The 26,111-nt window shown below is 37.7% G+C and overlaps 1 protein-coding gene across 8 annotated transcripts in view; it reads right to left on the bottom strand.

The window, feature by feature from the left end:
* Window positions 1-26,111, bottom strand: part of MTF2 (metal response element binding transcription factor 2) — a 79,837-nt gene that overhangs the window by 27,242 nt on the left and 26,484 nt on the right. For 3 of the 8 annotated variants that reach the window (XR_009009294.1, XM_057553302.1, XM_057553307.1), the window contains exon 2: window positions 23,790-23,855. The exons of the other annotated variants lie outside the window; for them this stretch is intronic. Coding sequence is in view for 2 of the 3 variants with exons in the window: in XM_057553302.1 (XP_057409285.1) it covers window positions 23,790-23,855 (66 nt within the window). In the remaining variant the exon portion in view is untranslated. The remainder of the gene's footprint in view (window positions 1-23,789; window positions 23,856-26,111) is intronic. 8 annotated transcript variants of the gene reach the window in all.

Genomic DNA, 26,111 nt, shown 5'->3' with positions numbered 1-26,111 from the left:
TCCAAATTTAAATTTTTTCTTTACTAATTAAATATAAAACAGTACGTAAAACTAGATAGACGATAATTCAAAAACAGTATAAAAGTTAAGTAAAAACAAAACAAGTAGGGAAGAAAAAAAATGTTTCCAGTTGGGAATACATACTTTCAGTACCTATAAGGATAAACAAATTCTGGGCAATTCTGTCATAAACTACAACATGAACAAACCTTAAAGACATTATGTTAAAGCAAAATCAGCCAGACAAAATGGACAAATACTGTATAATTCCACTTACATGAGGTCAAATTGAGCAGTCAAATTGATAGAGACAGAGAGTAGAATGGGGATTGCCAGTGGCTTGGAGGAGGGAGGAGAAACTAAAGTGTATAGAGTTTCAGTTTGAAAGATACACTACATTTTAAAAATATCCAAAGGAATATGGGCTTCCCTGGTGGCACAGTAATTGAGAATCTGCCTTCCAGTGCCCAGGACATGGGTTAGAGCCCTGGTCCGGGAAGATCCCAAATGCCACGAAGCAGCTAAGCTCATGCACTGCAGCTGCTGAGCCTGCGCTCTGGAGCCCGCGAACCACAACTACTAAAGCCCACGCACCTAGAGCCCATGCTCCGCAACAAGAGAAGCCACCGCAATGAGAAGCCCGCACACTGCAACGAAGAGTGGCCCCTGCTCGCCACAACTAGAGAGAGCCCAGGCACAGCGGCAAAGACCCAATGCAGCCAAAAATAAATAAATAAAATAAATAAATTTATTTAAAAACTTAAAATTTAAAAAAAATAAAAATAAAAATATCCAAAGGAATAATGACTGATAGCATCCCACATTTGCTAAAAAACATTAATCTATATAACCAAGAAGTTAAACAAACTCCAAGTAGGATAAATACAAACAGATACACATCCAGACAAACCACAGTAAAAATGCTGAAAGACAGAGAAAATCTTGAAAGCAGCAAGAAAAATAATTCATCACATGCAAGGAAACCCCAGTAAGGTTAACTTCTCATCAAAAACAATGAAGGCCAGAAGGCAGTGAAATGACATATTCAAAGCACTGAAAGAAAAAAAACTGTCAATCAAGAATCTTATATCCAGCAAAACTGTCTTTCAAAAATGAAGGTGAAATATACTCCCAGATAAACAAAACCTGAGAGAATTTGTTGCTAGCAGAGCTACCTTACAAGAAATAAAGGAGGGGCTTCCCTGATGGTGCAGTGGTTGAGAATCTGCCTGCCAATGCAGGGGACACGGGTTCAAGCCCTGGTCTGGGAAGATCCCACATGCCGCGGAGCAACTAGGCCCATGAGCCACAATTACTGAGCCTGCGCGTCTGGAGCCTGTGCTCCCCAACAAGAGAGGCCGCGACAGTGAAAGGCCCGCGCACCGCGATGAAGAGTGGTCCCCACTTGCCGCAACTAGAGAAAGCCCTCGCACAGAAACGAAGACCTAACACAGCCATAAAATAAAAAATAAATTAATTAATTTAAAAAAAAAAGAAATAAAGAAGGTTCTTAAGGTTGAAATTAAGTAAACCAAGGTAGAAATTCAAATACACACACACACACACACACACACACACACACATTAAAAAAACAAAGAACACTAGGAAAAGTAATAAGGTAATTATAAAAGACAGTATAAATGCATATTTCCTCTAAAGGAAACATATGGAAAAATATGTACATAACTGTATTGTTAGGCCTATAACATATAGGAATGTAATACATTTGACAATAAGAGCACAAAGGTGTTGGTGGGAACAAAATTGTATTTAAGTAATGACATCAGATGGCAGCTCCAACCCATAGGAACAAACCTAGAAAACCAAAAATGGTAAGTAAAGTAAATATAAGTGAAATGAGTGTGTCAAGAAAGTATCCACCATATACCAAAGCAAGTCACTGTTTCAAGTAAAAAATGGTGTTCCATGGAAAAGCTACTAGCTCAGCCAGCAACTCAAACAATGGCATTAATACTTTATATATATATATATATATACTTCCTATTCTGTCACACATAACATTAAAAACCTAAACTCAAGATTAAGATTTAGTGAAAATAATTTCTGTTTCATCAAGAATGTTCTTGAACGAAATAGGGTTTTCTGCGTGTGTGTGCACATGTATGTTTTGTTTTACTGTGAGTGCTCAAAAATAAAGAATGCTAGCACAGTTTGATGCCTTGTTTCATGCTAAGGCACACAGCAGTCTGACCAAACACTGTTTTTACGCCATTGTACAAATGTCAACACAGTGGGAAAGCAAACAACATCTTAGTATTATCATGAAAATAGTTTAGACCTTGCAGACCACCTGAAAGGACCCATGGATCACATTTTAAGAGCCGTGCTCTAAATAAAGGAATATATATTGTCATACATTATTATCAGAGTCAGCTGTAAGGAAAAGGCACTTCAATACTATAATTAGAAGGGTTAAAAGACTTAAAAGCCTGACAAGATGGGTCCTAGATAAGTAAAAATGGAGAATGAGTCACCACAATAAATTTTATCAGCAGGAATGCTCAATGCCAGGCTGAGAACTTTCTCCGGACAGTGAAACAATACCTTCAAATCACAGTATGAAAATGACCCTATGAGCAAGCAACTTTCTAGAAAGCTACAAATCCAGTGGTCACAGCAGGACTTTGCTTCCCTTAAGTTAAAAAAACTAACTTAAAGCCTGAGCAACCTAATTAATTACGGGTGAGAAATGACCTCAACAGAATGCCAGGGTGACTACAATGACCTAGAGCCTTCCAGAGTGGAAGATGTACAAAAATCAAAACTGCAAACATTCCCAGATAGTTTCATATGCTCTGCTATTGCTTCAACAAATTCCCTCCCTTTTTCATCTTTGATGGCAAGGTCTGTCCCCATCTTACTCTCCATTATATTACTCCCACTACACAGTATGTCCTTAGATCTTAAGAAATGAACCATTAAAATTTTTTTTCCATCTCCTAGTGTTTCTACCTTGCTTCTGCTAATATTTCTGGTGTAACATGTATCAACGGTACCTAATCTAATAACAGTTGCCCTTGATTCCTTATGCCCCCCTCCCACTACCACCTCCTTATTGTTTCCCTTCCATTCACAGCCAAACCTCTGGGGTAAAGTTATTTGAGTGATTACTATGTGCTCAACCACACATTAAGCTTTCTGCATATTTATTCTTTCACAGATCATTTGTTAAGCCCCCATTATGAGCCATTTACTGTGCCATCGGAACAGAGATAATACTCAGAACAATGTTATGGAGACATTTTTACAGATAACGATTTCACAGATCCCTTTTTACATATGATAAAACTGTAACTCTAAGGAGACAGATTAAATAACTTGACCAAAGTTATAGCATTACAGACCAGAGCCAACATTCAATAAATCTTTCTACTGGCACCTTACCAGTAGCATTCAACTATTCTTAAAAACTTGCAAGGATCGAGGCAGGAAAAGAAGAGAACTAAAATTCCCTTGATTCCTTCTTCCCCTCCCACCACTTCCTCTTATTTCTTCCCTCCCATTCACAGCCAAACCTTTGGGAGAAAGTTATACACATTTAACTGTCTCTGCTCTTACAGTCATTCCCATTTAGTCTGAAACCCACTGCAACACACACCACCACTCTCCCACCCAAACATTCCACCAAAACCAGGGAATGTGTGTGTTACTCTTATTCACAGTTGTATCCTCAATGCTCTATATAGGGCAGGGTACATAAAAGTCAGAAAGGTTATATGGAATTTATAAAGTTCAAATTCAATTCAAAAAACTCTATATTTAAAGTAACATTTTTTCTAAAAATGAATCTATGCACAAATAATCTGTTTGCTCTGAGTAAACAAGAGACTCTAATTCACATTCTAAGGCAAATACACACCAATCTTTTATCCATATAAACATGGAGAACATAAATCATGTATTATATAAAACTGCTTTAATAAACAGATATTCTGTAAAATTATTACCCTCTTTTAAAATTCCTCTGCCCCTAAATTAGACATTATGGTAATAATAAAGCTATTTCATGTGTGGATTGTAAAAAAAAAAAAAAAAAGAAAGAAAAAAAGAAAATTCCTCTGCACAAAGAAATTTTAGAGAAAACAAAGTAAGAAAGGGTAAATGACCCAATGACCCATAATACCACAACTCAAACATAACTAGGATAAACAATGTACATCTTCCCCTCTAAGGAACTTCCCCCCGTTTTTTAACATATTTCTTGGAGTATAATTGCTTTACAATGGTGTGTTAGTTTCTGCTGTATAACAAAGTAAATCAGCTATACATATACATATATCCCCATATCTCCTCCCTTTTGCGTCTCCCTCCCATCCCCCCATCCCACCCCTCTAGGTGGTCGCAAAGCACTGAGCTGACCTCCCTGTGCTATCCCCCCATTACTGTCACTGATTACTTCCCTCCCCTCTAGAATGTATCCTTTACTAGAAGTTAAATTGATTTTTAGAATTTTAGAATTTATTATTTCCTTTCTGATTACAAAGGTAAACATGCAGCTGTTTAAATAAATAGAGAAATCAAAATGGAAAATTCCCCATGCTACTTCCTGAAAAGAAATAATGATGAAAAGAAAACTGTTCATCTCCTTATTTTTCTTACATATATAATCCATATGTAGATATAATTTACATATGTTTTAAAAGAAGTGGATTATTACACGTACTGCTCTACAAGCCTTCTCACATAACAATGTATCTTAGCCTATGTAATGTCCATCTGTATAAAAAAATATGTAAGATAATCTTTCCATCAGCTGTTAAGCTACTTTCCAACTATTACCCAACTGAGGAACACTGAGGATTTTCTAGCATTTTACTATTACAGACAATAATACAAAGTTCATCCTTTTAAATTTTATTTTTAAAGTATTCCAAATACTATATAAGATAAATTCATAAAGAATAATTACTATATCAAAGAATATGCATTTTCCCTTTTATTGTAGAAAATTATAAATATATACAAAAGTAGACAAATATAATGAACCATCAGATATTCACCATCCAGTTTCAATTATCATCTCATGATGAGTACTATTTCATTTAAACACCCCATTTCCTCCAAACCCTTATTATGTATATATTTAATGTGATACATATTGTCAAATTAATCTCAAAAGTGGTACCAATAACACTCTGACACTGGACTTCCCTGGTGGCGCAGTGGTTAAGAATCCGCCTGCCAATGCAAGGGACACAGATTTGAGCCCTGGTCAGGGAATATCCCACATGCTGCGGAGCAACTAAGCCCAGGCGCCACAACTACTGAGCCTGAGCTCTAGAGCCCACATGCCACAACTACTGAAACCCACGCACCTAGAGCCCGTGCTCCGCAACAAGCGAGGTCACCACAACGAGAAGACTGCGCACTGCAACGAGAGTAGCCCCGCTTGCCGCAACTAGAAAAAGCCCGGGCACAGCAACAAAGACCCAACACAGTCAAAGATAAAATATAAATAAATAAATTAATTAATTTTAAAAAACCAACACTCTGACACTATCAGAGTAGTACTTGATGGCCCACACCTTCACCAAAATGGAGTGAGCATTATCCTTTCGCTATTTGACAACACACACAAGCACGGATTTCCATCTATATTTCTATTATTGAGAAGCTTTTCTTCCCCATATATTTGTTAACAATTTGTATGTCTTCTGGGAACTGCAGTTGATGTTCTTTGCCTGTTTTTAAAACTGAAATGTTAATCCTTTCCATAATGATTTTCAAGAGCATCTTATATACTTTGAACTTCATTATTATACAAGTTGGAAATTTTTTTCCCAGTTCATATACTGTAAAAGTTCCTTCATAAATAGACTTTCTGATTGGGAGAATAGTGCTTCTGAGTGCTCAGTTGACTGGTCTATGGCTACAAAGCTGTATCTCTCATCTTGCATCAAGGCTATGCTGCCTCTCATGTTTAAGTCAAGCCTGAGAAATTCACACAGAAAACCAAAACAAATAAATGAGTTGGCCCACCTGCCCTTTCCTTAAGTTCTGTACTCCCTACCTTTGCTGTTGGGTTATGAATGCTCTTCTCAACACCCATTAAACCTCCAGTCCGTACCTTTTCTTTTTACTGGATGCTAAGAGTGTCTAGAATATTCCTGCTTCTCCCAAATGGAGTTGATGCAAGCTAAATTTCACAGTATTGGGGAGATAATCTTTAGCATATAAATTCAATGCAATTCCAATGAAAACCCCAGCAGAATTTTTTTTTTTTTAAAGGATTTTCTTATTTATTTATTTATTTATTTTATTTTTGGCTGTGTTGGGTCTTCGGTTCGTGCGAGGGCTTTCTCCAGTTGCGGCAAGCGGGGGCCACTCTTCATCGCGGTGCGGGGACCGCCCTTCATCGCGGTGCGCGGGCCTTTCTCTATCGCGGCCCCTCCCGTCGCGGGGCACAGGCTCCAGACGCGCAGGCTCAGCAATTGTGGCTCACGGGCCCAGCTGCTCCGTGGCATGTGGGATCTTCCCAGACCAGGGCTCGAACCCGTGTCCCCTGCATTAGCAGGCAGATTCTCAACCACTGCGCCACCAGGGAAGCCCCCCCAGCAGAATTTTTTGAGGTCAAACACTTCAGAAAATTAATATGAAAAACTAAAAAGTCCTAGAATAACTAAGTCAACTTTTAAAAGGAAGAACAAAGAGGTGAAGACTTGCCCTGCCAGATACTGTGACACATTCCAGAGAAAACTGTTCTGTACTGGTAAGAAACAATCTATAACACCAGTTGAACAAAACAGGTATTTCCAAAACAGATCTATTTATGGGAAATTGTTAATGATAAAAATGATACTATAAGTCTGTACAGACAGGATGTATTATTTACTAAACAGTGTTGGAGAAAATAGCTCACTTAAAGGGAGAAACAGTTGTATCCCTAGTTCACAATACACAAAAAGGTGAACTCCAAATGGACCAAAGACATAAAGGTAAAATGTAAAACTTGAAATCTAACTGGAAAATGTAGAATATTGTTTTGATCTTGGAAGTGGAGCATACATTCAAAAACATGGAAAGATTCTGCAGAAGTGTTGATAAAGACAGAAACAGAACAAAATATATAGCACAATTATCATTTATGCAAACTGAAAAAATGCATACATAACACCACCATATATTTTATAAGGACACATACATATACAGGATGCATATTAAATATATTCAAGTGGGTATGTTAAGACAATTGGTAAATGAGACCAGGGATGTGACTGAGGATTAGGGAAACTGGACAAATCCTGACCACAGACTTGGGATGACGTAGCACACTCATAACATATGATACAGGTAACTGAGCAGGAGTCGAATCATATTTCAACAGTACTCACTACTACTATTGCTATTTGCTTTTGAAATTTGACGACACACACATAAAGACTATTTCTATCTATAATGCTATTATTATTAGAGTAGCATTTTTTTTTCATGACTACTACTGATATCCATCTTGAAGGAGACTGCCTGGACAAAAAAGTTTCTTTCCTTGAAATCAAGTGGAGACCAAGGGTTCAAGCCACTCCTTCTTTCTTGGTTTACTACTCATACAGTGAATAAGACCCTGACTCAAGAACTTGAGAACTGGATGTATAATTCAAATAGTGTGGCTTTTTTTTCTCCCCCAGCCATTCCCCAACTTATTCCCCCAGCTAACTAGGAAACTTTCTGATTGTTACTTGTGAGACCATGGACAGTTTACTTCATCTGTCTGAGATAATCTATGAAGACTACTACAAGGCTAATATTAAAATACATGAGGGGGCCAGACAGCCCGGGCGCTGAGGGAGCAGAGACTGCCTTGTTCCCGGGCGCCGCATCTCTTGTCCAAGGGGGTCCTAGAGGTGCCAGGCAGGAGCGATCCAGAAGCCACTGGGTGCCACCAGCACATCCCTGTAGCCATGAGCAGCCAGCAGGATAAATCGCCCAGCAAAGAAACATCCAAGACACCAGTCAGATTTTTACCACAGTTCTCTACGGGTCTTGGTGCTCCAGCCGGGTGTCAGGCCTGAGCCTCTGAGGTGGGAGAGCCGAGTTCAGGACACTGAACCACCAGAGATCTCCTGGTCCCATGTAATATCAATCAGCGAGAGCTCTCCCAGAGATCTCCATCTCAACGCTAAGACCCAGCTCCACTCAATGATCAACAAGCACCACTGCTGGACACCCTGTGCCAAACAACTAGCAAGACAGGAACATAACCCCATTCATTAGCAGAGAGGCTACCTAAAATCATACTAAGTTCACAGACACCCCAGAACACACCACCGGAAGCAGTCCTGCCCACCAGAAAGACAACATCCAGCCTCATCCACCAGAACACAGGCACCAGTCCCCTCCACCAGGAAGCCTACATAAGCCACTGAACCAACCTTACCCACTGGGGGCAGACACCAAAAACAATGGGAACTACAAACCTGTAGCCAGAGAAAAGGAGATCCCAAACACACTAAGTTAAGAAAAATAGGAAAACAGAGAAATACGCAGCAGATGAAGGAGCAAGGTAAAAACCCGCCAGACCAAACAAATGAAGTGGAAACAGGCAGTCTACCTGAAAAAGAATTCAGAGTAATGATAGTAAAGATGATCTAAAATCTTGCAAATAGAAAAGAGAAAATACAAGAAACGTTTAACAAGGACCTAAAAGAATTAAAGAGCAAACAAACAATGATGAACAACACGATAAATGAAATTAAAAATTCTCTAGAAGGAATCAACAGCAGAATAACTGAGGCAGAAGAACGGATAAGTGACCTGGAAGATAAAATAGTGAAAATAACTACTGCAGAGCAGAATAAAGAAGAAAGAATGAAAAAAATTGAGGACAGTCTCAGAGACCTCTGGGACAACATTCAACGCACCAACATTCAAATTATAGGTGTCCCAGAAGTAGAAGAGAAAAAGAAAGGGACTGAGAAAATATTTGAAGAGATTATAGTTGCAAACTTCCCTAATATGGGAAAGCAATAAATCCAAGGAGAAACACGTCAAGACACATATTAATGAAACTATCAAAAATTAAATACAAAGAAAAAATATTAAAAACAGAAAGGGAAAAGCAACAAATAACATACAAGGGAATCCCCATAAGGTTAACAGCTGATCTTTCAGCAGAAACTCTGCAAGCCAGAAGGGAGTGGCAGGACATATTTAAAGTGATGACACAGAAAAACCTACAACCAAGGTTTCTCTACCCAGCAAGGATCTCACTCAGATTTGACGGAGAAATTAAAAACTTTACAGACAAGCAAAAGCTAAGAGAGTTCAGCACCACCAAACCATCTTTACAACAAACGCTAAAGGAACTTCTGTAGGCAGGAAACACAAGAGAAGGAAAACACCTACAATAACAAACCTAAAACAATTAAGAAAATGGTAATAGGAACATACATCTCGATAATTACCTTAAATGGAAATGGATTAAATGTTCCAACTAAAAGACAGACTGGCTGAATGGATACAAAAACAAGCCCTGTATATATGCTGTCTACAAGAGACCCACTTCAGACCTAGGGACATGCATAGACTGAAAGTGAGGGGATGGAAAAAGATATTCCATGCAAATGGGAATCAAAAGAAAGCTGGAGTAGCAATTCTCATATCAGACAAAATAGACTTTAAAATAAAGACTATTACAAGAGAAAAAAAAAGACACTACATAATGATCAAGGGATCAATCCAAGAAGAAGATATAACAATTGTAAATATTTATGCACCCAACATAGGAGCACCTCAATACATAAGGCAAATGTTAACAGCCATAAAAGGGGAAATCTATAGTAACACAATCATAGTAGAGGACTTTAATACCCCACTTTCACCAATGGACAGATCATCCAAAATGAAAACAAATAAGGAAACACAAGCTTTAAATGATACATTAAACAAGGTGGACCTAATTGATATTTATAGGACATTCCATCCAAAACAACAGAATACACTTTCTTCTCAAGTGCTCATGGAACATTCTCTAGGATAGATGATATCTTGGGTCACAAATCAAGCCTTGGTAAATTTAAGAAAACTGAAATCATATCAAGTATCTTCTCCAACCACAGCACTATAAGACTAGATATCAATTACAGGAAAAAATCTGTAAAAAATACAAATACGTGGAGGCTAAACACTCCACTACTTAATAACCAAGAGATCACTGAAGAAATCAAAGAGGAAATCAAAAAATACCTAGAAACAAATGACAATGAAAACACGATGACTCAAAACCTACGGGATGCAGTAAAAGCAGTTCTAAGAGGGAAGTTCATAGCAATACATTCCTACCTCAAGAAACAAGAAACATCTCAAATAAACAACCTAACCTTACACCTAAAGCAATTAGAGATAGAAGAATAAAAAAACCCCAAAGTTACCAGAAGGAAACAAATCATAAAGATCAGATCAGAAATAAATGAAAAATAAATGAAGGAAACAATAGCAAAGATCAATAAAACTAGAAGCTGGTTCCTTGATAAAATTGATAGAGCATTAGCCAGACTATAAAGAAAAAAAGGGAGAACACTCAAATCAATAGAATTAGAAATGAAAAAGGAGAAGTAACAACTGACACTGCAGAAATACAAAGGATCATCAGAGATTACTACAAGCAACTGTATGCCAATAAAATGGACAACCTGGAAGAAATGGACAAATTCTTAGAAATGCACAACCTTCCGAGACTGAACCAGGAAGAAATAGAAAATATGAACAGACCAATCACAAGTACTGAAATTGGACTGTGATTAAAAATCTTCCATCAAACAAAAGCCCAGGACCAGATGGCTTCACAGGCGAAGTCTATCAAACATTTAGAGAAGAGCTACCACCTATCCTTCTCAAACTCTTCCAAAATATAGCAGAGGGAGAAACACTCCCAAACTCATTCCATGAGGCCACCATCACCCTGATACCAAAACCAGACAAAGATGTCACAAAGAAAGAAAACTACAGGCCAATATCACTGATGAACAGAGATGCAAAAATCCTCAACAAAATACTAGCAAACAGAATCCAGCAGCACATTAAAAGGATCATACACCACGATCAAGTGGGGTTTATCCCAGGAATGCAAGCATTCTGCAATATATGCAAATCAATCAATGTGATACACCATATTAACAAATTGAAGGATAAAAACCATACGATCATCTCAATAGATGCAGAAAAAGCTTTCGACAAAATTCAACACCCATTTATGATAAAAACCCTCCAGAAAGTAGGCATAGAGGAAACTTACCTCAGCATAATAAAGGTCATATATGACAAACCCACAGCCAACATCGTTCTCAATGGTGAAAAACTGAAACCATTTCCACTAAGATCAGGAACAAGACAAGGTTGCCCACTCTCACCACTATTATTCAACATACTTTTGGAAGTTTTAGCCACAGCAATCAAAGAAAAAGAAATAAAAAGAATCCAAATCGTAAAACAAGAAGTAAAGCTGTCACTGTTTGCAGATGACATGATACTATACATAGAGAATCCTAAAGACACTACCAGAAAACTAGAGCTAATCATTGAATTTGGCAAAGTAGCAGGATATAAAATTAATGCACAGAAATCTCTGGTATTCCTATACACTAATGATGACAAATATGAAAGAGAAATTAAGGAAACACTCCCATTTACCATTGCAGCAAAAAGAATAAAACACCTAGGAATAAACCTACCTAAGGAGACAAAAGACCTGTATGCAGAAAACTATAAGACACTGATAAAAGAAATTAAAGATAATACAAACAGATGGAGAGATATACCATGTTCTTGGATTGGAAGAATCAACATTGTGAAAATGACTATAATACCCAAAGCAATCTACAGATTCAATGCAATCCCTACCAAACTACCAATGGCATTTTTCACAGAACTAGAACAAAAAATTTCACAATTTGTATGGAAACACAAAAGACCCTGAACAGCCAGAGCAATCTTGAGAGAGAAAAACGGAGCTGGAGGAATCAGGCTCCCGGACTTCAGACTATACTACAAAGTTACAGTAATCAAGACACTATGGTACTGGCACAAAAGCAGAAATATACATCAATGGAATAGGATAGAAAACCCAGAGATAAACCCATGCACATATGGTCACCTTATCTTTGATAAAGGAGGCAAGAATATACAATGGAGCAAAGACAGCCTCTTCAATAAGTGGTGCTGGGAAAACTGGACAACGACATGTAAAAGGATGAAATTAGAACACTCCCTAACACCATACACAAAAATAAAATCAAAATGGATTAAAGAGGGCTTCCCTGGTGGCGCAGTGGTTGAGAATCTGCCTGCTAATGCAGGAGACACGGGTTCGAGCCCAGGTCTGGGAGGATCCCACATGCCACGGAGCAACTAGGCCTGTGAGCCACAACTATTAGGCCTGCGCGTCTGGAGCCTGTGCTCCGCAACAAGAGAGGCCACAGTAGTGAGAAGCCTGCGCACCGCAATGAAGAGTGGCCCCCGCTTGCCGCAACTAGAGGAAGCCCTCGCACAGAAACGAAGACCCAACACAGCCAAATAAATAAATAAATAAATAAATAAATAAATAATAATTAAAGGTGCAAAAAAAAAAAAATGGATTAAAGACCTAAACGTAAGGCCAGACACTGTAAAACTCTTAGAGGAAAACATAAGGCAGAACACACTATGACACAAATCACAACAAGATCCTTTTTGACCCACCTCCTAGAGAAATGGAAATAAAAACAAAAATAAACAAATGGCACCTAATGAAACTTAAAAGCTTTTGCACAGCAAAGGAAACCATAAACAAGACGAAAAGACAACCCTCAGAATGGGAGAAAATATTTGCAAACGTATCAACAAAGGACAAAGGATTAATCTCTAAAATATACAAGCAGCTCATGCAACTCAATATCCAAAAAACAAACAACCCAATCCAAAAATGGGCAGAAGGCCTAAATAGACATTTCTCCAAAGAAGATATACAGATTGCCAACAAACACATGAAAGGATGCTCAACATCACTAATTATTAGAGAAATGCAAATCAACACTACAATGAGGTATCACCCCACACCAGTCAGAATGGCCATCATCAAAAAATCTACAAACAGTAAATGCTGGAGAGAGTGTGGAGAAAAGGGAACCCTCTTGCACTGTTGGTGGGAATGTAAATTGATACAGCCAATATAGAGAACAGTATGAAGGTTCCTTAAAAAACTAAAAATAGAACAACCATATGACCCAGCAATCCCACTACTGGGCATATACCCTGAGAAAACCATAATTCAAAAAAGAGTCACGTGCCACAATGTTCACTGCAGCTCTACTTACAATAGCCAAGACCTGGAAGCAACTTAAGTGTCCATGGACAGATGACTGGATAAAGAAGATGTGGCCCATACATACAATGGAATATTACTCAGCCATAAAAAGAAATGAAATTGAGTTATTTGTAGTGAGGTGGACGGACCTAGAGTCTGTCATACAGAGTGAAGTAAGTCAGAAAGAGAAAAACAAATACCGTATGCTAACACATATATATGGAATCTAAAAAAAAAAAAAAAGGTTCTGAAGAACCTAGGGGCAGGACAGGAATAAAGATGTAGACATAGAGAATAGACTTGAGGACATGAGGAGGGGGAAGGGTAAGCTGAGACAAAGTGAGAGACTGGCACTGACATATATATACTACCCAAGCCCCCTGCATTGCAAGCACGGAGTCTCAACCACTGGACCACCAGGGAAGTCCCAGAATACAGCCTTATTATAAACAACTAACTCATACCCTTTCGTCTCCTAAGCTGCTAATAACTGAAAATTGGTATCTCAGAACAAATATACTTTTTAATAACCAGATCATTTAAGCAACCGAAACAGGCCATTCCCCAAACCATTTTGAAGAAAAGGCCAAATGAAAGTTAAGGAAAACATAATGATTTTATTTAAACTGTACAGCTGTGGACGTTCAACAAACATTTACTGAATACCTGCTATGTGCCAGGTACTATGCTAGGTGTACAGTTATTTAAACTGTACAGCTGTGGACGTTCAACAAATATTTACTGAATACCTGCTATGTGCCAGGTACTATGCTAGGTGGTAAGAGAAACAAATATGAAAGAATATGTGACATAAAACCAAGGAACCACAGCCTAAGTGGGGAAACAAAAGGGCACACAAAAACTATGTAACATAATTCCTATAATGAATATGCTCAAAAAGAATTTCTAATCTATCCAGAAGCAAGAGAAAAGGTCAGTCAAGGCTTCATCAACACTCAGCTAATTAACCTGAAAGATGAGTAGTAGTTTCCCAGATGAACTTTATAGAGGGCTTTGTAAGCCTGGGGAACATATGCAAAGGCACAAAGTCCCAAAACAACACATACTTTTCTAGGAACAAAACTTCAGAATAGTTACAGCTCAAATTATAACAGAGAGAAAGTGGCAAAAATAACACTGGCCAAATGAAAAAGACCCAAGCTAAATTAAATATCTTGCCTCTCTACTTCACTGCTATATATCCCCTGTACCTAGCACATAACTAGGTTCTCAGTACTGGCTGAATGAATGAACATACAAATAAATGAATGCTATTAAAGGAGAGAAAAGATGGGAACCATAATAAATCTGCGATAATCTATGAACAAGAAAAGGATAACATGAATTAGGACCATGAAGAAATTGGAGTGAGGAAAAAAAAAGCCCTGTGTAGTAGGGCTTTGAGTAACTTAGTTTATATACTTTAGGCTTTCCAAGGTTTTTATTTTAATAATCATAGCATGACTCATATTAAGAAATAATTTTAGGGCTTCCCTGGTGGCGCAGTGATTGAGAATCTGCCTGCTAATGCAGGGGACACGGGTTCGGGCCCTGGTCTGGGAAGATCCCATATGCCGCGGAGCAACTAGGCCCGTGAGCCACAACTACTGAGCCTGCGCGTCTGGAGCCTGTGCTCCGCAACAGGAGAGACCTTGATAGTGAGAGGCCCGCGCACCGCGATGAAGAGTGGCCCCCGCTTGCCGCAACTGGAGAAAGCCCTCGCACAGAAATGAAGACCCAACACAGCCAAAAATAAATAAATTAATTAAAAAAAAAAAAAAAAAGAAATAATTTTAAAACTGGACTGGACAGATACTAAGAATTATCTTGATGTGGTATTAAAAGCAAAGGAGAAATTTAGAATAACTCCCAGGTTTTCAAATTGGGGAACTGGGAGGACAGTATGAGGGAAATTAGGAGGAAAACAGTAGCAACATTAAATTATCTGCATTTCATCAAAGAAGGGATGTCTATTAGACAAAATATTTATAAACATTGACCATATACTGAGACACAAAACAAGCCTCAATAAATTTCAAGTTATAAAATCATATGGGGACTTCCCTGGTGGCAACCTGGTTAAGAATCCACCCGCCAATACAGGGGACACAGGTCCAAGCCCTAGTCCAGGAAAATCCCACATGTCGCGGAGCAACTAAGCCCGTGTGCCACAACTATTGAGCCTGCGCTCTAGAGCCCATGTGCCACAACTACTGAAGCCCGCATGCCTAGAGTCTGTGCTCCGCAACAAGAGAAGCCACTGCAATGAGAAACCCGCGCACCACAATGAAGAGTAGCTCCCACTCGCCGCAACTACAGAAAGCCCGCGCACAGCAACGACGACCCAACACAGCTAAAAATAAAAACAAAAAAATTAAATCTTTAAAAAAAAAGAAAAATCATATGGCCTATGTTCTCTGACTGCAACGGTATAAAGTTAAAAAGCAATAAGAAACATAAATTAAAAGTTTAAATATCTAGACGTATTCTTCTAAAATAACCCATGGGCCAAAGAAGCAATTATAATGGAAATTACCAAGCATTTTGAATAGAACAATTATAGTAACACCATATATTAAAACTTTTAGGATGCAGCTAATGCAGTACTTAGATAAGTCTTAAAATATCTGTCTTAGAAAAGAATAAATTAAGTCTTCTTTTGTGGCCTAACATATAATGTACACTGAAGAATGTTCCATGTACACTTGAAACACATGATGGAATAGAAGAAAGTATATTCTGTTCCTTTTGGATGGAATGTTCTGTATATATCTGTGAAAGTCCACCTGGATCATTTAAGACCAATGTTTCCTTTTTGATTTTCTGTCTGGATGATCTATCCATTGATGAAAATGGAGTATTAAAGTCCCTGTTATTATTGTACTGCTGTGTATTTCTCCCTTTAGGTTTGTTAACATTTGCTTGAAAATATTCAGGTGCTCCTATCTGGGTGCATAAATATTTACAAATATTAAAACCTATTGTTGTATTGACCCCTTTACCATTACCTTCTGCATCTCTTATTACAGTCTTTTCCCACTACGATGGTATGAAACTAGAAATCAATTACAAGAAAAAAACTGGAAAATTCACAAATATGTGGAGATTAAACAACATACTACTGAACAACCAATAATTCAAAGAAAAATCAAAAGATAACAAAAAATATCTTGAGACAAATGAAAGTGAAAATACAACATATCAAAACTTATGAGATGCAGCAAAAGCAGTTCTAAGAGGGAAGTTCACAGTAATACAGGCCTATGTCAGGAAACCAGAAAAATCTCTAATAAACAACTTAACTTTACATCTCAAGGAACTAGAAAAAGAAGAACAAAGGCCAGAGTTAGCAGAAAGAAGAAAATAACAAAGATAGGAGCAGAAATAAATGAAATATAGACTATAAAGACAATAAATAAGATCAATGAAACTAAGAGCTCATTCTTTGAAAAGATAAGCAAAATAGACAAACCTTTAGCTAGAGTCACCAAGAAAAAGAGAGAACTCAAATCAGTAAAATAAGAAGTGGGGCTTCCCTGGTGGCACAGTGGTTGACAATCTGCCTGCTAATGCAGGGGACACAGGTTCGAGCCCTGGTCTGGGAAGATCCCACATGCTGAGCAACTAGGCCCGTGAGCCACAACTACTGAGCCTGCGCGTCTGGAGCCTGTGCTCTGCAACAAGAGAGGCCACGATAGTGAGAGGCCCGCGCACCGCGATGAAGAGTGGCCCCTGCTTCCCGCAGCTAGAGGAAGCCCTCGCAAAGAAACGAAGACCCAACACGCCAAAAAAATAAAAATAAATAAATAAATAATAATTAAAGGTGCTAATAATAATAATAATTTTTTAAAAATACGTTTAAAAAAAAAAGTGAAAGAGATGTTACAACTGATACCACAGAAATACAAAGAACCATAAGAGACTACTATGAACAACTGTACATCAACAAGATGGACAACCTAGAAGAAATGAGTGAATTCCTAGAAACACACAATCTACCAAGACTGAATCATGAAGAAATAGAAAATCTGAACAGACCGATTACCAGTAAGAAGACTGAATCAGTAATTTTAAAACAAACTCCAAACAAACGAAAAGTCCAGGACCAGATGGCTTCATTGGTAAATTCTACTGAACATTCAAAGAATTAATACCAATCCACCTCAAACTCTTTCAAAAAATAAAAGACGAGGGAACACTTCCAAATTCATTTTATGAGACCAGCATTACCCTGATACCAAAACCAGTCAAAGATGTCACAAGAAAATTACAGACCAATATCCCTGATTAACACAGATTCAAAAAATCCTCAACAAAATATTAGCAAGCTGAATTCAACAATATATTAAAAAGATCACATACAACAATATATTAAAATGATCAAGTGGGATCATCCAGAGATGCAAGGATGGTGTAACATCCACAAATCAGTCAATTTGATACACAACATTAACAAAATGAAGAATAAAAACCATATGATCACCTCAATAGATGCAAAAAAAGCATTTGACAAAATTCAAAATCCATTTATGATAAAAACTCTCAACAAAGTGGATGCAGAGGGAATGTACTTCAACATATTAAAGGCCATATATGACAAGCCCACAGCTAACATCACACTCAGTGCTGTTCCTCTAAGATCAAGAACAAGACAAGAATGCTCACTCTTGCAACTTTTATTCAACACACTATTAGAAGTCCTAGCCTGAACAATTAGTCAAGAAAAAGAAATACAAAGAAGGCATACATGGTCAACAAACACATGAAAAGATGCTCAACATCACTAATTATTAGAGAAATGCAAATCAAAACTACAATGAGGTATCACCTCACACCGATCAGAAGAGCCATCATCAAAAAATCTACAAACAATAAATGGTAGAGGGGTGTGGAGAAAAGGGAACCCTCCTACACTGTTGGTGGGAATGTAAATTAGTACAGCCACTATAGAGAACAGCACAGAGGTTCCTCAAAAAAACTAAAAATAGAGTTACCATACGACCCAGTAATCCCACTCCTGGGCATATACCCAGAGAAAACCATAATCCAAAAAGATACACGCACTCCAATGTTCACTGCAGCACTATTTATTGGGTTGGACAAAAAGTTCATTCAGTATTTTCTAGAAGATGACTATAGTAGCACTTAGCTGTCTTTAACTTCATTTGAAACAATTTTGTTATACTGTATTGTGACAGCTGTCATATCAGCGTGCATTTAAAAAAAAAACCTATCAAAATTGGTGAATTTTTGTGTAGTCATTTTCATATTGAAGATGGAAGAAAAAAAAAGCAACATTTTCAGCATATTATGCTTTATTATTTCAAGAAAGGTAAAAATGCAACTGAAACTCAAAAAAAAGACTTGTGCAGTGTATGGAGAAGGTGCTGTGACTGATCGAACGTGTCAAAAGTAGTTTGCAGAGTTTCACGCTGGAGACTTCTCACTGGACGACACTCCACGGTCGGGTAGACCAGCTGAAGACGACAGAGATCAAATCGAGAAATTAACTGAGAACAATCAACGTTATACCATGCGGGAGATAGCCGACATACTCAAAATACTCAAATCGAGCACTGAAAATCATTTGCACCAGCTTGGTTATGTGAATCACTTTGATGTCTGGGTTCCACATAAGTTTGGTGAAAGAAACCTTCTTGACTATATTTCTGCATGCAACTCTCTACTTAAATATAACGAAAACGTTCTGTTCTTAAAACAAATTGTGATGGGCAATGAAAAGTGGATACTGTACAATAATGTGGACTGGAAGAGATCATGGGGCAAGTGAAATGAGCCATCACCAACCACACCAAAGGCCGGTCTTCATCCAGAGAAGGTGACGTTGTATATATGATGGGATTGGAAGGGAGTCCTGCATTATGAGCTCCTTCCAGAAAACCAAACGATTAATTCCAACAAGTACTACTCCCGATTAGACCAAATGAAAGCAGCACTCGACGAAAAGCATCCGGAATTAGTCAACAGAAAACGCATACTCTTCCAATAGGATAATGCAAAACCGTATGTTTCTTTGATGACCAGGCAAAAATAGTTACAGCTTGACTGGGAAGTTCTTATTCATCTGCCATATTCACCAGACATTGCACCTTTGGATTTCCATTAATTTCGGTCTTTACAAAATTCTCTTAATGGAAAAAATTTCAATTCCCTGGAAGACTGTAAAAGGCACCTGGAACAGTTCTTTGCTCAAAAAGATAGAGTTTTTGGGAAGACGGAATTATGAAGTTGCCTGAAAAATGGCAGAAGGTAGTGGAACAAAATGTTGAATGCACTGTTCAATGAACTTCTTGGTGAAAATGAAAAATCTTTTATTTTTACTTAAAAACTAAAGGAACTTTTTGGCCAACCCAATACAACAGCCAAGACATGGAAGCAACCTAAATGTCCATCAACAGAGGAATGGATAAAGACAATGTAGTACATATATACACGGATTATTACTCAGCCATAAAAAAGGAACAAAATAGTGCCATTTGCAAAAATGTGGACAGACCCAGAGACTGTCATACAGAGTGAAGTAAGTCAGAAAGAGAAAAACAAATATCGTATACTATTGATTATATGTGGAATCCAGAAAAAATGGTACAGATAAACTTATTTGCAAAACAGAAATAGAGACACAGATGTAGAGAACAAACTTATGGATACCAAGGGGGGAAGGGAGGGGTGGGATAAACTGGGAGATTGGGATTGACATATATACACTACTATGTTTAAAACAGATAACTAATGAGAACCTACTGTATAGCACAGGGAACTCTACTCAGTGCTCTGTGGTGACCTACATGGGAAGGAAATCTAAAAAAGAGGGGATATATGTATACATATAACTGATTAACTTTGCTGTACAGCAGAAACACATTGTACAGCAACTATACTCTAATAAAAATTAATTTTAAAATAAATAAAATAAAATTGATTGCAAAAAAAAAAGAAATCCAAATTGGAAAGGAAGAAGTAAAACTGTTTCTATTTGAATATGACATGACATTATATATTAAAAACTCTACCAAAAAACTGCTAGAACTAGTAAACAAATTCAGTAAAGTTATTACAGGATATAAAACCAACAAACAAAAACCTGAGTTTCTATATACTAATAACAAATTATCAGGAAGAGAAATTAAGAAAACAATCCCACTTACAATTGATTCAAAGAGAATAAAATACTTAGGAATAAATTTAACTACGGAAGGGAAAGACCTGTACTCAGAAAACTATAAGACACTGAAGACAGAAACTGAAGACACAAATAAATGGAAAAATATACCATGCTCATGGATTGGAAGAATGAGTACTGTGAAAATGTCCATACTACCCAAAGCCACCTAGAGAGTCAATGCAATCCCTATCAAATTTCCAAGGCATTTTTCACAGAAATAGAACAAAAAATTTTACAATTTGTATGGAACCACACAAGACCCCGAACAGCCAAAGCAATCTTGAGAAAGACAAACAAAGCTGGAGGGATCACACTTCCTCATTTCAAACTATATTACAATTATCTCATAAAGCTATAGTAAACAAAACAGTATGGTAAAGGCATAAAAACAAACAGATCAATAGAACAAAATAGACAGCCCAGAAATAAACCAATGTATATATGGTCAAACAGTTTACAACAAAGGAGCCAAGAACATACAATGGGGAAAGGACAGTCTCTTCCATAAACAGTTTTGGGAAAACTGGGCAGCCACATGCAAAAGAATGAAACTGGATCACTATCTTACACCATTCACAAAAATTAACTTAAAATGGAATAAAGACTTGAACATAAGACCTGAAACCATAAAACTCCTAGAAGAAAACACAGGATGTAATAAGCTCCTTTACATCAGTCTTGGCAATGATTTTTTGGATTTCACACTAAAAGCAAAGGCAACAGAAGTAAAAATAAACAAGTCAAACTACATCAAACTGAAAAGCTTCTGCAGAGCAAAGGAAACCATCATCAAAATAAAAAAGCAACCTACAGAATGGGAGAAAATATTTTCAAATTACATATTGTGTAATGGGTTAATATGCAACATATATAAGCAACTCATACAACTCAATAGCAAGATCCCACATAATGCGGAGCAACTAATCCCATGCGCCACAACTACTTAGCCTGCGCTCTGAAGCCCGTGTGCCACAACTACTGAAACCCGTGTGCCTAGAGCCTATGCTCTGCAACAAGAGAAGCCATCACAATGAGAAGCCCATGCACCGCAACAAGAGTAGCTCCCCGCTCGTGGCAACTAGAGGAAGACGGCACCCAGCAACAAAGACCCAACTCAGCCAAAAATAAATAAATAAACAAATAAATAACATTTAATTAGAAAGAAAGAAAGAAAGAAAGAGAAAAGAAAACGTAGGGTGTGTGTATATGTAAAATGGAATACTGTTCATCCACAGAAAAGAATGAAATCTTGCCATTTGCAACAACATGGATGGACCTGAAGAACATTAGACTAAATGAAATAAATCAAAGACAAATACCATATGATCTCAATTACACATGGAATCTAAAACAACAACAACAATAACAACAAATTGAGCTCATAGATACAGAAAACAGATTGGTGGCTGCCAGCTGTGGGGAGTAGGGGTAGGAAGGGTGGGCCAAATGGGTGAAGAGGGTCAAAAGGTACAAACTTCCAGTTATAAAACAAGTCATAGGCATGCAGTGTACAGCACAGTGACTATAATTAATAATACTATATTTCATACTTGAAAATTGCTAAAAGAGAAAAGCCTAAAAGTTCTCATCATAAGAAAAAAGTTTTATAACCATGTACGATGACAGATGTTAACTAGATTATTGTGGTAATCATTTTGCAATATATACAAATATCAAATCATTATGCTGTATGCCTGAAATATAATATGTCAATCATACATCAAAAAACAAAGAAACAAAATCCCAGCAGTGGATGCAGGGTCATACCAGGGATTGAAATGAGAAAAGTTCTAGTTGTTGTTTTTACTTTGCCAGTTGGAGTAAGTTTTCAACTAGTAAAAAGTGGAGCAGATCCCGGAAAACAAAACAAAACAAAAAAGCAAAGATAAAAGATAGAAAGTTAATAAGTATCCATCTCATGTTGAAGGCGGGGGGAAATAACAACAAAAGCAAGGAAACCAAATGAAAAAAAAAGAACCGAAATTAATGAAAGAAAAAAACCCATAAAACAGAACCAGTGGCACCACAAATCAGTCCTTTGAAAAGACTGATAAAACTGGCAAACATCTGCAGAAGATTAACTAGGAAATCTAGGAAGCAGCTGGATATAAAAATACATGAAATCAGAAATCAGAAGCTCAGAACAAAAATCAGGTTTGGAACTAAAGATCTGGAAGTCTTGAAAATACTGATGGCTGTTTGGAGCCCTGGACAGAAATGAGAAGAGAAATAGAATGAGGAGGATTTTACTGTATTAAGGTGGCAGAGTAAAGATTTTTCTGTCCCTTCTCTCCCTAAAACAAGGAGAAAAGAAACAATTAAAACAGAGTCCATCTTCATTCATATGAGAGTACTTGTGAAACTCCAAACCGCAATACAGGAAAATGGAAAGCCGATGAAAGAATAATAAACACTGCTAAAATGAGGAAGATTAAACTTAAGTGCCCAGCAGAAAGAACAATGAGAAGCAAACCCATTTGTCCCACAGAACCCCAAAAGCCTGAAGAACTGGTGGCACCAGATGAAAAAGGCAGAGGTCAGGTGGGGCACAAAGAATGGAATAATATGCAGAAGTCTGCAGAAAAGGACAGCTGGATTCCCAAGTCACATCCCCAATCCTGCATTTCCCATCAGAAGACGGAAAGTTTATTCTTTCAAGGAACTGAATACACAAGGGAAACACAAGACACAGGGAGGGGAATAGGTGAAGTGTCTACTGAAAATAGGGGTAAGTTTTCTTTATAAATATATCAAGCCAATAAATAAAAAAGGAATTAATGAATTTTTTAAGTCACCATTTTGCATTACCTAATGAATAAATGGATCCTTGCACTGAGCATCAGTAGCTTCTAATCGTGCACAATGAACACCCAGACATTATATGCTTCTTGACGGGAGAAGACACCACACCTATGAGGTAGTCTTGCCCCCACCCCAAAAAACAAACCTCAATCTGGTAAGCCTCTAGGTCTAGCCACCAATTTATAGGAAATGCAGAGAAATAAATGGTCAGCTACCCAACAGGGATATAATCAGCAAGATCCAGGCTGGGAAATCTGCATGTTAAATGACCTGGTTTCTTTAGCAAATAACAGGAAGGGGAAGGGAGGGAGGGAAGAAAAGAGGGAGAAAAGAAGAAAGCAAGGAAGGAAAGGTTGAGATGCAAGCTGGAACCTGTAAGTGAAAAAGATTTAAAACATTTATTTTTAATTTGGCAAAACTAAACTGTAATCTTTAAGAGGCACGTTTGCATAATAAGACTAGAAAGAAAAATAAGTTATCACCACAAAATCAGGATGTGATTACCTTTGAGGGAACAGAAGACTTGAAATTTGGGCTTCTGCGTTGGCTGGCAACATTCTATTTCTTGACCTGGGATTGGTTACAAAGACCTTCATGTTATAATAATTTATTAACCTATACATTTATTTTATGCAGTCTACATATGTGCTTTGTCTTATACCTCTGAAAAGGGTTTTGTTAAAAAAAAAAACTATAATATCCTCAGAAATCTGAGAAAATACTGCATCCATGAAGTAAGATACTGTGAAAGGGAGAATAATAACAAGCTCTAAGAAATGAAATTACAGCCAAAATAAAAAACTCAATAGAACAAAAACCAAAACTATCTGAAAATAGCTAAGAAAATCAGAGTATCAATCTAAGAAATCTAACATGTGACTAGTAAAAGTACAATAAACAGTAAAAGAAATAGATAGAAAATTATCAAAGGAAAAGTAGAAGAAAACATTCTAGAACTGAAGGATAAGAGTCATCAGATTGAAAAGGTAAATCAAATGAAAGACTCAGGCCAAGAAAATCAAGGACAAAGATATTATTCTTAGAAAGGCAACTTACAAAGGACTGAGAATAGGAATGACATTATCATTACAGCAACATTAGAAGCTAAAAGACAATGAAACTACTCATTTAAAATTCTGAGCGAAAAATAAATTGGGTGAAAATCAACTTTATAACCAGCCAAATTATCAATCAAGAGTGAAGGTAGGGACTCCCCTGGCAGTCCAGTGGTTAAGACTCCGCCCTTCCACTGCAGTGGGCGCGCGTTAGACCCCTGGTCGGGGAACTAAGATCCCACATGCCTCATGGCCACCCCCCCCCCCAAAAAAAAGAATGAAAGTAAAATAAGAGTATTTTCAGGTCTACGAAGTCTGTAAGACTTGTCCCCAAATACACGTTCTTTGGCCCTGACAGAAGATACCAAAGAGAGGAACTAAACCAAATAAAAGGCAGACATAAGATACAAGGAAGTCAACATAGCAGACAAGCAAAGGGATGACTGTGAAGGCAAGCCCCAAGACAACATCTTTTAGTCCAGATTAGAGCAGAACTCCAGAAGAGCTCCAGGAGAATATCTCTAAGAAATATAAACGCAACTGATAAATAACAGATTGACTGTGGAAAAGAACTGCAAGACATCTTACAAACAGTGGAAAGATCTGTGAAGATTTCAATGTTCAAAGAAAACTACGCAAATTTTCAAGAGACAATTTTTAAACCTAGCTGTATGAGAAAGAAATAGAATCCTAGAGATAAGAGCTAAAAACAGCTAACAAATGCCTGACATTGTTCTAAGATCTTTGCATATGTTAACTCACTAAAGCCTCACCATTACTTTGCCGTATCATATTCTATGTGGCTCATATGTGAACTATTTTTATATAATCATACAAAGGTAACAGGTTTTGATATTTTTTATATAACCATATTGAAAGAATGGAGGAAGAGGCTATGAGAGAAATTCCTCATCCAACATCACAGGAAGAAAATGCCTAAAATTGGTGAATCAAGACAAAGCAATGGGGACTTCCCTGGTGGCGCAGTGGTTAAGAATCCGCCTGCCAATGCAGGGGACATGGGTTCGATCCCTGGTCCGGGAAGATCCCACATGCCGTAGAGCAACTAAGCCCATGCGCCACAACCACTGAGCCTGCGCTCTAGATCCCGCAAGCCACAACTACTGAAGCCCACACGCCCTAGAGCCCATGTGTGGCAACTACTGAGCCCGCGGGCTGCAACTACTGAAGCCCGCATACCTAGAGCCTGTGTTCCGCAAAGAGAAGCCACTGCAATGAGAAGCCCGTGCACCGCAACAAAGAGTAGTCTCGCCACGACTAGAGAAAGCTCGCGCACAGCAAGGAAGACCCAACACAGCCAAAACTAATTAATTAAGACACAGCAATGCGACTTCCCTGGTGGTCCAGTATCTAAGATGCCCTGCTTCCAATGCAGGGGGCCTGAGTTCAATTCCTGGGCAGGGAACCAGATCTCACATGCCTCAACTAAAAGATTCCACATGCCTCAACTAAAAGATTCCGCATGCCACAACGAAGATCCTGCATGCCGCAACTAAGACCTGGCGCAGCCAAATACATAAATGAATATATATTTTTAAAAAGACACAGCAATGTTTTATTTAGAAATATAAAGAAGAAATAGCTATAAGTTAAAAACAGTTGCCTCTAAGAAGGGTAGAGGGAACAGATAAAGCAACTGCATCTTTTTGGTTAAAAGTTTTAAAATTTTACAACTATTTGATGTTTTATACTCGTAGTAAGTAATACTTTGATGAATATTAGAAATTAACTTTAAAAATATAGAAAATGA

This window comes from Balaenoptera acutorostrata, chromosome 1, assembly GCF_949987535.1.
Source record: "Balaenoptera acutorostrata chromosome 1, mBalAcu1.1, whole genome shotgun sequence".
NCBI classification, from domain to species: Eukaryota; Metazoa; Chordata; class Mammalia; order Artiodactyla; family Balaenopteridae; genus Balaenoptera; species Balaenoptera acutorostrata.
The sequence above is the reverse complement of the archived record's forward strand: the minus strand, read 5'-3'. Positions and strand labels throughout refer to the sequence as shown.